This window comes from Sorex araneus, chromosome 2 (assembly GCF_027595985.1).
Source record: "Sorex araneus isolate mSorAra2 chromosome 2, mSorAra2.pri, whole genome shotgun sequence".
Classification (NCBI taxonomy): Eukaryota; Metazoa; Chordata; class Mammalia; order Eulipotyphla; family Soricidae; genus Sorex; species Sorex araneus.
The window spans coordinates 108228802-108241488 of NC_073303.1; the positions used below are offsets into that span (position 1 = coordinate 108228802).

Below are 12687 nucleotides of genomic sequence, written 5' to 3' on the forward strand. Positions count from 1 at the left end.
AAAACAAATCAAAGCAAGTAAAAGTCCCTCTTTACTTTTGTGTGTGTGTACACCATATGTATATGTATGTATATATATCTTCAGTCATACGTATGCACATATGTTTGTTTATATTTTCTTATACATGAAGATAATATATATATCCATTTTCTGTGTTTATTGCATATGTAAAGATTATACTAGCAAAGTATTTTTAATCAATAACACGATGTCTTTTTCATATAATGAGAACATAACTTGCATTTGAAGTTTGATTGAACTGATTTCATATAGCCAAATGTATACTACAACACAAAGGAAGTTTGTTCTTTGTTCGCTTAATATTTGAGTATGCTTTTTTCAGGATGATTCTCAAAGGCTATTAAATGAGATGACCAGAGTGTGGGCTAATAGCTTCAAGAAATGGTGTGTTGCTCCTAGTTTCATAGTGTAATTGTGAATATTCAGAAATATGCTTGCTTCCGATTATTGGCACAATCTTTTTCTCTTTGACCATCTCTGCTATCTCTGTGACCTCTCGTTCGGCTGCTCTTCTAGGCCTAGAGGCAGAGCTTTGGCTGGCTAGTTACTACCCTCAGATGGCAAAGTATCCTTCTGAAAAGCAGGGAGATTTGCCCTTCTCCCTCCCATCCTCTTAACAACCTCAGGCTAAATCTTCTAAAGTCAGGCTAAAGAATGGCTGGTCAGTGAAAACTTAGCTTTCATCTACCTCTAACATTCGAAGAAGGAAATACATGCGATATAATCCCTGGATGAAAACTCATTGTGACTAAATCCTGTTTCTCCCGCTGCTCTTCTAACCCGCTGCTATCGGAAGGGCTCGCCTTTGGAGTTTTCGGAATGTTGAGGTCTCTTGCAAATGGCCTGGTGTCTGAATGGCAGACTTGAGTGCTAGCTGAATGTATTCAGTGACCATGAAATGGGAAACCCGTCTTTTTCCCTTTGCTTCTCTTCTGATGGAATATTGCCTAATACTAGAAGCCTTTTTTAAAAAAATAGCAAAACTAAAGCAGAGTCTGGGGCTGTGCCTTTTAATCTCTATGCCGGAGAAAGAGGAGGAGATGGAAGTGGAAGTACCTTTGCGGTAGCTTGCTCTGGAAACAGTGAAACTGCATGGCAGATGGCCTCCTTTTGGAATACACTAACATTGTTCCTCCTCCTGCCCCTTCCTGCATCTGAATGAATCTCAGAAGACAGAGCCCCCTGGAGAGAAATCAGGGAGGGCTAGGGGAGAAGACTGCAGGTCTTCTTGCTTTAATTTTGCACCATCAACACCATCGGGGACTTTTTTTTCTCCAACACTTAGAAGTTTTTGAAAGGTTCTTATTCACTCATTTCGTGGGTTTAGCCCATGCTGCTCTCTAGATTGTCAGCACATGATACACAGTCTGATACTCAAAAGGGGATGCCCTGTAGAAAGAGTCTATGGAGGCTCCTTGATCCATAAGACAAGTGAAGAGATCTGGATGATTTTTTACATTTGACCTAATTTTGCAAGAGAAATATTTAAGATGTATAGTTATCTCTTGGTTTAGAGTTTCCCACTACCATAAATCTAGTTTTCCCAGTAAAAATTCTTATTTGTAGAGTCTGTTCATGACCAAGGAAAAAATTTTTAAAAATTATTATTTATGTTTCACTTTATCCTTGGTTAATAATTAATGTTTTTGTTGTTTTTGTTGTTGATCCTTGCTGAAGAAGGTGACAATTGCTTTCATATATTTGGTGGTGGAATCAGAAACCCATAAAATTCTGAATTGCAACCACCTATCTGAATATCATTGCCACCCTAAAATAACCAAGTATCTTGTGTTCTTGGTTTTCTTTTTTTGTTTGCTTTTGTCTTCTTCTGTTTTTTGGGGGAGGGCCAGACCCAGCCATACTCAAGGGTTACTCCTGGCTCTGTGCTCAGTAATTACTCCTGTCAGGGCTTGGGAGACCCTATAGAATGCCTGGAATTGAATTTAGGTTGGCTTTGTGCAAAGCAAGCCCTCCACCCACAGTATTATCACCCTGGCCCCATATTCTTGGTTTTCTGTTAGTCCTTTACAAATAAAGAGTTTTTCATAATCCAGACCCCATCTCTTCCAAAGCTGGGGTTATAAAGTATAGAACTCATAGTCACTGCACTACATTCACAGATCAATTGGACAAAACCAACCAACCAAACAAACAGAAAACCACATGACGTGATAGCCTTAAATCAGACACTTTCTTAGTGAAGAAGTTATGGACTAAGATCAATTTAGGAGTACATTAAGATCAATTTAGGAGTTTTCTTTTTCTGCAGTTCCCTGAATTGTCTGTCATCCCAAATTTTTCTCACTGAAGGAGCCTTAGTTCTCCTAACTAAGGGCTCTGCTGACCCCAGATGGCAAAGTCTGAGCTTTATTATCTGACCCAGACGGACAGACGACTTCTGAGTCCAGACATCTCTATCCGCCAGTACAGGAGAGTAGTTATGGCTCACCTCTTACTCCGGCTAAGAGACCTAAGAGGAAGGTTGCCCCTAAGAGGAGACAGGAAAGACCAGTTGCTCCTCCAAAGAAAAGAAGAAGAAAATTACATAGGATGGATCACTATACCTCGGAAAGTCGCCAGGACAAAGTAAGTTTATTTGTTGTTCCAAAGCGTTGTGGCGGGCAGGTCTGAATTGGAGGTTGCCTTCAGTGCCTTGGTTTGAAAATCAGCTGAATAGGTTTCCAAAAAACTCTTCATGCACCCTGGCTGACTTTGGCTAGAAGAATTTGGTACCTCAGGGGCCAACACTGATGTGAAGACCTCCTGGATCTTGTGTAAGGCAGGAAAGAAGAATCTTCCTCTTTATTCAGCATCCGTTGCCCTAATGCTAAACAAACAAGTTTGGGTGAATGTTGAGTATTGGTTTTGCTTGCCCTGACTCACAGGATAAATCCTAGGTTTGTAAGTTTGGATCTTGAGAATAACCAAAGAGAAAAGCTGTGAAACTCTCAAGACAATATAGATTAGAACTCTTGTCGAAAACCGATTTAGACTAGTGATCTTTACCTTTACAATTCAAGAAAGATCTGAGGCTAGAATAGTTGAGACCAGAAGAATGAGAAAACAATGGGTAGATCAGAGTTCTGTATGTTTTTTGAGGTATGAGTAATGTCTACTTTTCTCAGTACCCTCAGGATGGCTGATAGGTTATTTTCTTGAGAGTTTCAGATGCTTTCCAGGGACTATCTTACTTATGATTGTCTGAACTAATCCCTAAGAAGCAGTTTCTGGATTTTACCTGGCTTGCCATATTCACTAAAGGAAAATTAGTCATTGCCAAGGGCTGATGTATGTTGTGCATTTGGTATTTCTTTGTTAAGGCAAAGATCTTAAGGGAGACCTTGGTTTTCTCAGAGGCAAATGTGACCTTCTTGTCTCTTAGTCCCTTCAGACTTTGGTGCACATATCATTCAGAAGGCTTCCTGTGTCACTTACATGTTGGGATAGAATATGAATTACTGACTCTTATCATGAAGAGAAGCATATTTGCAGCTGAAGTTTTTCTTTTCTGTCTTCCTTTTCTTATTCTGATGACATGATGTGAGAAAAGGTCCTGACTCAAATGCAATTGAAGATGATATTGTGTGTCTGAGTGGAGAAAGATAGGCATATCCCTTATGTTCTATCTCTATGATCCTGGCTGCTTGTTTGTGATTGAGGCAAAATTGCAAGGTTTATCTCAGATGTTTCTTGAACAATTTTCCACGGCCCAGATAGGGATGAGAGTAAATGGGGAAGTCTCCAGTATGTCCGAGCATTTATGTTGTTAGAAATAATCCATTTGAAACGAGAAAATGAGAGCTGGATTATGTCTCTTAGGCTTGGGAATGTCTTTCAGAGAAACCAGGTTTTGTTTTCATTGGCCTAAATAAATCTTCTAGAACAAACTCGGTGGTTTACTTTTGCTTATGTTAGGACTCATTCTTATTTTACTGAAAATCTACTTGAAAGGGACTCAATGGAGAAACAGCAGCTAATTTCTTAGAAAAGCTCCTTTTATTAAGAAATGATCAGCCTCAAAAAAGCAGGGTTTAGTTGTTTAGAACATTAGATGGATGTCATTGCATTCGTTATATTCTAATTTAGCATCTGGTAGAAGGTTACCACTTAACTCTGGAATTCTTTTGTTACTGTTGGTCTTTATCTTCTCCTTTCCATGGTTCAAAATCTGATGTGCTTTCACCTAGGGAACAAGAGCCTTACACTATCCATCGGAGTTTGTGCACTCTCAAATTCTTGAACTTAAAGGCTATTTTCTTTAAAGAAAAAAAAAAGAGAAGAAGAAGAAGAAGAAGAAGAGGAAGAATTTCCCCTAATACTTCAATTTTTTAAAAAAATAAAAGAATCTTAAAAGGGATGGGATGAGGAGAGGTTTTATATGCCTGAAAAAGTACAAATCAAAATTCTTAGACCATATTTCCACCAAGAATGACAGGCGTATCTTCCTAGACAAAACTCTGCCTCTTGGTCTGAAGTTTTCTTTCCAGAATGTTCTAAGGGTAGAGGATCTATGAGAAACTGAGAGGAAAAAAATCTTACAGGGACTAATTTGTTTCTTTTTCCAGATGACAAATCCTCTGAGGGAAATTGACAAAACAGTGGGGCAGTTAATGGATGGACTGAAACAGCTAAATCTGCACCGCTGTGTAAATGTCATCTTCGTTGGAGACCATGGTAAAAGCTTTGTGTTTTTTCTTGCACTAATAGAATGGGTTCACGGGCAATGGCTCTATTTGTGCTGAGGAAAGGAGTCCTTGTTTTCAGAATCCTAGATTGTATCCATTACCCCTTTCTGTTTTTCTTCAGAATGGGAAAAGAAATCAGATCCTGACTCAATAGATGGCCTGAGATGCCCCTGGCTTCATTTTGATCAAGACCATGTCTTCTATAAAAACTTAGTTCTTATTAAAGTGTTGTAGGCCATTAGATTTGGTTTTTTTTTTCTTTTTGGGTCACACCCGGCAATGCACAGGGGTCACTCCTGGCTCATGCACTTAGGAATTTTCCCTGGCGGTGCTCAGGGGACTATATGGGATGCTGGGATTCAAACCCGGGTCGGCCGCGTGCTAGGCAAACACCCTACCCACTGTGCTATCACTCCAGCTCCTAGATTTGGTTTTAATAGTTCGCTTTCGGTTTTGGAACCACATCTGGCAATGCTCAGGCCTTACTCCTTTCTCGGCTCTCAGGAATTACTTGTGCTGCTCTGGGGAGCAGGGTCGGCCACATGCAAAGCAAGTTCCTATCCCCTATACTCAGCTCTGGCTCTTGGTATTATTAGCTGCCTATGCAAATATTGGGTGCAATAAACCCCTTCCTTGCTAACCACACCTCTAACAAAGAGGTCTGGCTGGAGCCATAGCACAGCAGGTATGGCGCTTGCTTGCATGTGACTGGCCTTGTTTTGATCCCCAGCACTCCAAAAAGTCCCCCAAGTACTGCCAGGAGTGATCCCTTAGCACAGGGCTAGGAGTAAGTCCTGAGCACCACTGGGTGTGGCAAAAAAAAAAAGAAAAAACATTTAAAAAAAGAAGCTACAGAGTTTGTGTGGCTAAAATGTGAATCTAGGGTTAGAGGTCAGATATGTAGCTCAGCAATAAAGGAGTTGCATTGTGTTTGTGAGGCACTGAATTCAGTCATGGGCACTACTACTACTACTACTACTACTACTACTACTACTACTACTACTACTACTACACATACGCACACACACACACACACACACACTCACATTCACAATACAATTCTTACTGTCACTGTCATCCCGTTGCTTATCGATTTGTTTGATCGGGCACCAGTAACGTCCCTCATTGTGAGACATATTGTTACTGTTTTTGGCATATCCAATACGACATGGGTAGCTTGCAGGCTCTGCTGAGCGGGTGTGATACGATACTCATGGTAGCTTGCCGGGCTCTCTGAGAGGGGCGGAGGAATCAAACACGGGTCAGCCACATGAAAGGCGAACACCCTACCACTATCCCTCCAGCCCCTAAATACAATAAAAAAGCATATTTTGTTAAAGAAGTGGAAGCAGTTTTTCTAAATCATTGTATAATCTAAATCATTGTGAATAACTCATTATATTTTGGGAGAGGTAATCAAGACTGAAAACTTAGTGGCTGTAAAGCTGAAAGGAGAGCCCCAGAAAACTTTCTTAGTTCCCCTGTTCACAGGCTTGAGTTCTAGAGAGTATCTTCGCATTGCAGAGCTAGCTCCCAGGTGAAAACTCTTTTGTGGACCTACCATGTTCTTTCCAGAATGTTTTTTGAGAACATCTTGAGAAATGGGCAAAACAAACAGACAAACATGAAACAAAGGAACCGTGGGGTCCTCTTGGTCCTTTGCAGGGACTGAACGTGATCCTCTACAAAACCGTGCTCTGTGCGTTTCACTTGGTGGAGAACAGCTGATAGGACAGAGCATGTGACATCTCAGATTCAATAAATTTCCCAAGTGTCAGGCGCCATTTGGCTACACACGGGGGCCAGATGTTGAAGAAGCAGACGAGTCCTAATGAGTCATAGACTGGAGCATGTCAGGTTCTTGGATAGGTTCAAACCTCGTCTTGCCAGTGTTCAGACTTCTGAAATGAGCAGACTGTTTGGGCTTGGGGACACCAGGACATCTGTAGTTAGTAAAAGGTAGTATGGAGTCTCGGACCTTGAACTGTGCAGGGAAAAGATGTTTCAGTGAAGTTCAGATGAACACCCCTGAAATACCATTTGTTGTATGCTTTTGAGTCTCAGTCTCCCCATCTGCGGATGGGAATACTCACACCACCTATCTGGAATTAGTCAGCAGCGGAAGGACAATGATGCTTGAGAAGAATTAATTTTGGTATTTAAAAGCAAGAGAGAGGGGCTGGAGCAATAGCACAGCGGGTAGGGCGTTTGCCTTGCACGCGGCCGACCCGGGTTTGAATCCCAGCATCCCATATGGTCCCCCGAGCACTGCCAGGACTAATTCCTGAGTACATGAGCCAGGAGTAACCCCTGTGCATCGCCAGGTGTGACCCAAAAACCAAAAAAAATAATAAAAATAAAAGCAAGAGAGATAGTTTTCTGATGGTTCTCATTATGTGTGTCATGGGTGGAGACAGGGAAGGGGCATCTTAGAAAGCTAACAAGTGGGAAATCCTTGTTGTCTTTCATCCTGGATTAGTATTGTTCTGGAACATAGTAGCTATTTGTTTTCATTTTCTTTCTTTCTTTCTTTCTTTCTTTCTTTCTTTCTTTCTTTCTTTCTTTCTTTCTTTCTTTCTTTCTTTCTTTCTTTCTTTCTTTCTTTCTTTCTTTGATCTGAACCTCTCTCAGTTATATTTCTTTTGTTGTGGTGGTGGTGGAGGTAGTTGTTATTGTGGGAACTATACCTGGAGTTACTGGGGTTACCCCTGTGGGGCCCAACGGGTCACTAGAATCATACCCAGTGGTGCCTGTGGGCTATGCTGTACCAGGTGTTGAACCCAGGGTCTCTTGAGTGCCATCCCAGCCCCCTGGGTTATATTTCTGTATTCCAAAATTGTAGGCCATCCTTCACACAACCATATATTTCCTCCTCATAGAGAATGCTCATATGTTAGATTGTGTAACATTCTATGAAACTTTCACCATTCTGTTATCTCAAAAATCCAGAGATGTCTTTCTCACTCCCCATCATCTATCAGTCTAAGCTTTAAGTTTACTATATTTATTTTTTTTTCCCTAAAAAAGTTTGATCAAGAATTCTGCCTTTATAGGGGACAGGAAGTGTGTTGGTGAAAATAGTTCCCTACCTAGACTCTCTTTGTGTTCCAGTCACTAGCTTTTAGTTTTGACTGATTACATGGTTTACAACTTATTTTCAATGTTATTTTGTTTTTCAATTTGGGTGGTCACTGGAGCTCACATTTTTCTTTTTCATCTCTTATTGTCAGTATTGTTTTGTTATAACATCCAAGGCCACCAGCAGAGACAGTGTGGGCTGTGATTATGGACTCAACTCAGGAGATCTAGTAGAGAGAGAAAGAGAGTTAGAAAAGCACATTTTGTAAAAGAGACACAAGTCAAAGTCAAAGTTTGGTGAAATATTATGTAAAGTAGCATTCAAAAAAATGAAATCTAAGAAATCTAGAATAAGAAGTATCCTTGCATTAAGTTGTTCAAACTAACTGAGGACACGGCTGATTGTTCTCTCAACTGTGAAGATTTTTCAAATTCAATTACTGGAAAACTGTTATTTTTCTTGTCAGGAATGGAAGATGTGACATGTGACAGAACAGAGTTCTTGAGTAATTACCTCACCAATGTGGACGACATTACTTTAGTGCCTGGAACCCTAGGAAGAATTCGACCCAAATTTTTCAACAATCCGAAGTGTAAGTGGTTTTTAAAATACAAAATGGTTAGAGTAATAATGTAGTGGAGTAGGTAATGTCTTGTCCTCTGAAGCTACAGTACTTGGGTAAAAAATGAAAAACCCTAGCTCTACAATTTCCTACCTGAATGACCTTGAGCAAATCAATTAAGCGGTAAACCTCCATCTTTGTTTTAACTGAAAAATACATATGATAATAAAAGTAGCTTCTCTGAATAGCCATTTTGAAAATGAACCTATTCATTTCACTTAAGAGGGGCTCCTGACTCAAGGAATGTATTTGCTCTTATTATTGTCATGTGAAAAATGTCAATGTCAATGTGAAAAATGAAAAATTTGAGGTACGTGTATAACCATAAACTTCTGTTCACAAGAAAGGGGACATTTTAAAAAAATTTATGTATTTTTATTTTTTTATTTTATTGAATCACCGTGAGATAGTTACAAGCTTTCATGTTTGGGTTACAATCACACAATGATCAAACACCCATCCCTCTGCCAGTGCACATTCCGTACCACCAATATCCCCAGTATACCGCCCCTTTCCCACCCTCCCACTGCCTCATGGCAGACAATTTCCCCCATACTTTCTCTCTACTTTTGGGCATTATGGTTTGCAATACAGATACTGAGAGTTTATCATGTTTGGTCCATTATCTACTTTCGGCACACATCTACCATCCTGACTGATTCCTCCAGCCATCATTTTCCTAGTGATCCCTTAAGAGAGGGAACATTTTCATAAGAGGATTGGACAGAACCAAAATGGGATCTGAACAGTTTCTGGAACTGGGTATAAGGGGCTCTTTGCCTTTGTAAAAGCAATGGGTAGACATGGGAGGGGGCGGTTGGGAAAGGTGGGGTATACCAGGGATATCGGTGGTGGGGAATGTGCACTGGTGGAGGGATGGGTGTTTGATCATTGTGTGATTGTAACCCAAACATGAAAGCTTGTAACTATCTCACGGTGATTCAATAAAATTTTAAAAACAACAACAACAAACAAACAATGGGTAGAATCCAGGAGAAAAAAATAATCTACTAAACCTTTGGGAAGTGGTAGCTGTAGTGGAAGACTAGAAATAAAACAAACAAGAATAACCTCAGCACCTACATTTTACAGCTCAGGTTATGATGCGCCACTGATAAGAACTTTGGTTCACCAACTAAGATGCTTGGACTGCTTCCCACCTAGCTTTTGAGAAGTGTGTTGTTTTTTGTTTTGATTTTTTAATATATCTGCAATTGGGGGTGGGGGCAGGGCATCCTTCTGAGTGTGAGAATGAGAAATCATTGGCACCAAGCGTTGAGCTTTGGAAAATTAAGTTTTTCCCAAACTATCCTGAGTCAACACCAGTGGGAACTGTTCCAAGGTCAGCTCCAGGCAACGTTGGGAAATAAACAAAATTTGTCAGTGTTTCTGTCTTTTCCATGCCCTTTCTGTCCTCTGTCCTCCCTTCTCCTCTGCTCACATGGATTAAGCAGAGACGGGATCCAGGCCACTATTTGGATGTAGTATTTGCACTTGGGGTGCTTATGCAAGTAAGATTTTATCTATTTTGAAAGCTGTTTTAGATGTAAATGTCATGGAATGGGGTGTTTTTTGAGAGAGGAACTTTCTTGGGGGGGACAATGGAATAATAACTATAAACCACAGAGGATTTTTTTTGGGGGGGGTGGGTTGAGTCCCATCCAGTGGTGCTCAGGGGTTGCCCTGACTCTTTGCTCAGAGATCACCTCTGGCAGTGCTCCGGGGATGATATGTGATGCCAGAGATTGAACCCTGGTTGGCACATGCAAGGCCAATGCCTTACCTTCTGTACTATCATTCTGGCCCCAGCCACAGTATTTTGTACGTTTGAGAAACACTCATGTATATGTGATTTTTTTTTTTGAAAGATGGTATAATACAGTGGTCAAAAGTGCCAACAGTACCAGTGGGATGTCTGATTCCTATTTCCTCTCTGTGACCCGAGAGCTCTTCTAGGATCTGCCTCCCAGAGTTGTTAATGACTGACCAGAGAGAAAAGTACCTGCAAAGGTCTCCGAGAGAGATGGGCTGAGCAGGGTCATCATTGGGGGGAATCATTCCCGCCTTCATCACTGCTACTTTCCCTCCCCACTTGGTCCGGCTCTCCGGACTCAGGGCGGTATCATGAGAATTCTCATCCCTTTCCTTTCCATGAAAACATGCAGCTAATGGCAGCCCAGGGAGAAATAGTACAGGAGATAAGGTGCTTGACTTGCATGAGGCCTGACCTTGATTCCATACCTGACACTGAATATGAACCCCTGAGTACCAGCCACTAACCCCCCACTCTTGAGGCAGAGCCAGGCATAGTCCCCGAGCACTGCTGTTATAGCCCAACTCTCTCCTCCTTTAAAATGATGCAACTAAAATTTACCCCTGATTTATGTCGAGTGGAATCCCCATTTGGACTTCATAGCTTTAGAGTGAAGATTTTGAAACTGCCTCCCAAGGGCATGCCCTTATGCTGCAAGGCAAGTTTACTCTGAGCTTTCAGCAAATATGAACCAACTTCTATATTGATCAGCGCATGTCGGTTGAGTGTGTACTGAGGTACGGACCCAGCAGACAAGGACGTGGCTTGACCTGCCCCACTGTTGATTATATACCGGGGAGGCTTGCAGCGGGCTTGATGTGTCTCTTCTGAAAGCTGCTTTCCTTTCCTGCTGATGCCATAATGACACACTAAACCAAAAGTTTTAAAAACAAAACAAAATCCAGCCAACCTACAATCTCCTCTTTCCTCCACCACCCCCCGCAGGGGACCTTGAGATAATATAATGCTGTCCACAGTTTAAACATAGCCATCACTGACAGAGTTTTGCTTTTCGCTAGTTCAGGGAGAAATGCCCTTTGTTTGCTGATAGGGAGAAGAAAGGAGGCGCATAGATGTGTGAATCCATGACTGGAGAGGCAGCAGCTACCCATGTAATTAAACTTACCATGATATGACTGAGGAACTAAAACTCATTTCTGAGGAGGGGGGGACTAACCTTTGTAGACTAGAAGATTCATCTTACTGTGGACATTGTCTTGTTGCAAGTTTGTCAGATGAATGGCAAGTTACATTAAAAGGTTTATATTGGACCAGAGAAATAGCTCAAAGGCCTGAACACATACTTCACATATCAAAGGTCTAGGTTTGATCCCAGTACCATGGGGGCCCCTCAGAACTTCCAGGAGTGATCTCTGAGCACAGAGCCAGGAGTAACCCTGGGTGCCACAGGTGAGGCCCGAAAACCCTCTGCCACTTAAAAAATTTTTTTTTCAAAAAAAAAATATCCAGTTTAGTTTCTGATGCTAAATTACAGACATGCAAAAATCCGAACTCTAGAAGTGTCTTTTTGTGGGGGAACAGAAACAGGCAGTTTACTTTGCATAAATATCCTGGTGCTCCATGAGAAGGGATGAATTCCCTTCCGGCAAAGGAAACCTGGGTCTTGCAGGGAAATGTGCCAGAGGAATAGTTCTACCTATCCAACCGTTTTTGTTTTCTAAAATATTAAGCATCCACTCAGTTTTGCATGTATTTCACACCCAGCACTGAAGAGATAACCCTCTACGGGGCGGGTGGGGGAGAAAGAGTTGGAGCTTTTCACATTGATTTCTCAGTGACCGGCATCTTTGTTTGAAATACTTCTCCCTCTCTCTTCCAACAGATGACCCGAAAGTCATTATTGCTAACCTCACGGTAAGTCACCGGCTTTCTGCTCTAGTTGCTGCTGCCGCCACATCCCACAGGCTCGTCTCCTGTTTCCCCTGCCCATGTGTTGGGAGGAAAGGTTAATCTCTCTGCTTGGTTCTGCTGTGTGTTTGTTTCCCCAAGAGCTCTCAGAACGGCTGGCCTGGGGAGAGCTGCAGGCTTCCTCACAGTCTTGGCATCAACACACACTGAGAATATTTGATCTTTCCAGTAAAACTGGAGAGGATTCATTCATGATTAAACAAATCCTATTCATTCTCAACCTGATCTTCCCACACCCCCCCAGCTCCCTCCCTGCCCCGTGCAAGGCGGACAAGCACTGAAGAGCACTAGAGAATATAATCCAAGGGGTCTGACGTGGCCCCTCTTTCTCTCCAACTCCATGTGGGTGACTGCATACAGCTGGGGACGGCTTTGTAGTTTGAGTTACTCTCTTGTTGATGGTCTCACACACCAGGAATGTATCTTACAAATCCCTGACTCCCCTCTGATAACCTTCCCTATCATTGCCAAAGTTATCTAATCTCTTTAGGCCCATTTATTTTCAACTTGTATTTTTTTCCCTTTTCATTCGTGTAAT

At 41.7% G+C, this 12687-nt stretch overlaps 1 protein-coding gene across 5 annotated transcripts in view; it reads left to right on the forward strand.

Moving 5' to 3' along the window:
- The window catches only part of ENPP2 (ectonucleotide pyrophosphatase/phosphodiesterase 2), a 131982-nt gene that overhangs the window by 88733 nt on the left and 30562 nt on the right, over window positions 1-12687 (forward strand). For all 5 annotated transcript variants that reach the window (XM_055128713.1, XM_055128711.1, XM_055128714.1 and 2 more), the window contains exons 12-14: window positions 4587-4695; window positions 8252-8377; window positions 12064-12095. In XM_055128713.1, the coding sequence (XP_054984688.1) occupies window positions 4587-4695; window positions 8252-8377; window positions 12064-12095 (267 nt within the window). The remainder of the gene's footprint in view (window positions 1-4586; window positions 4696-8251; window positions 8378-12063; window positions 12096-12687) is intronic.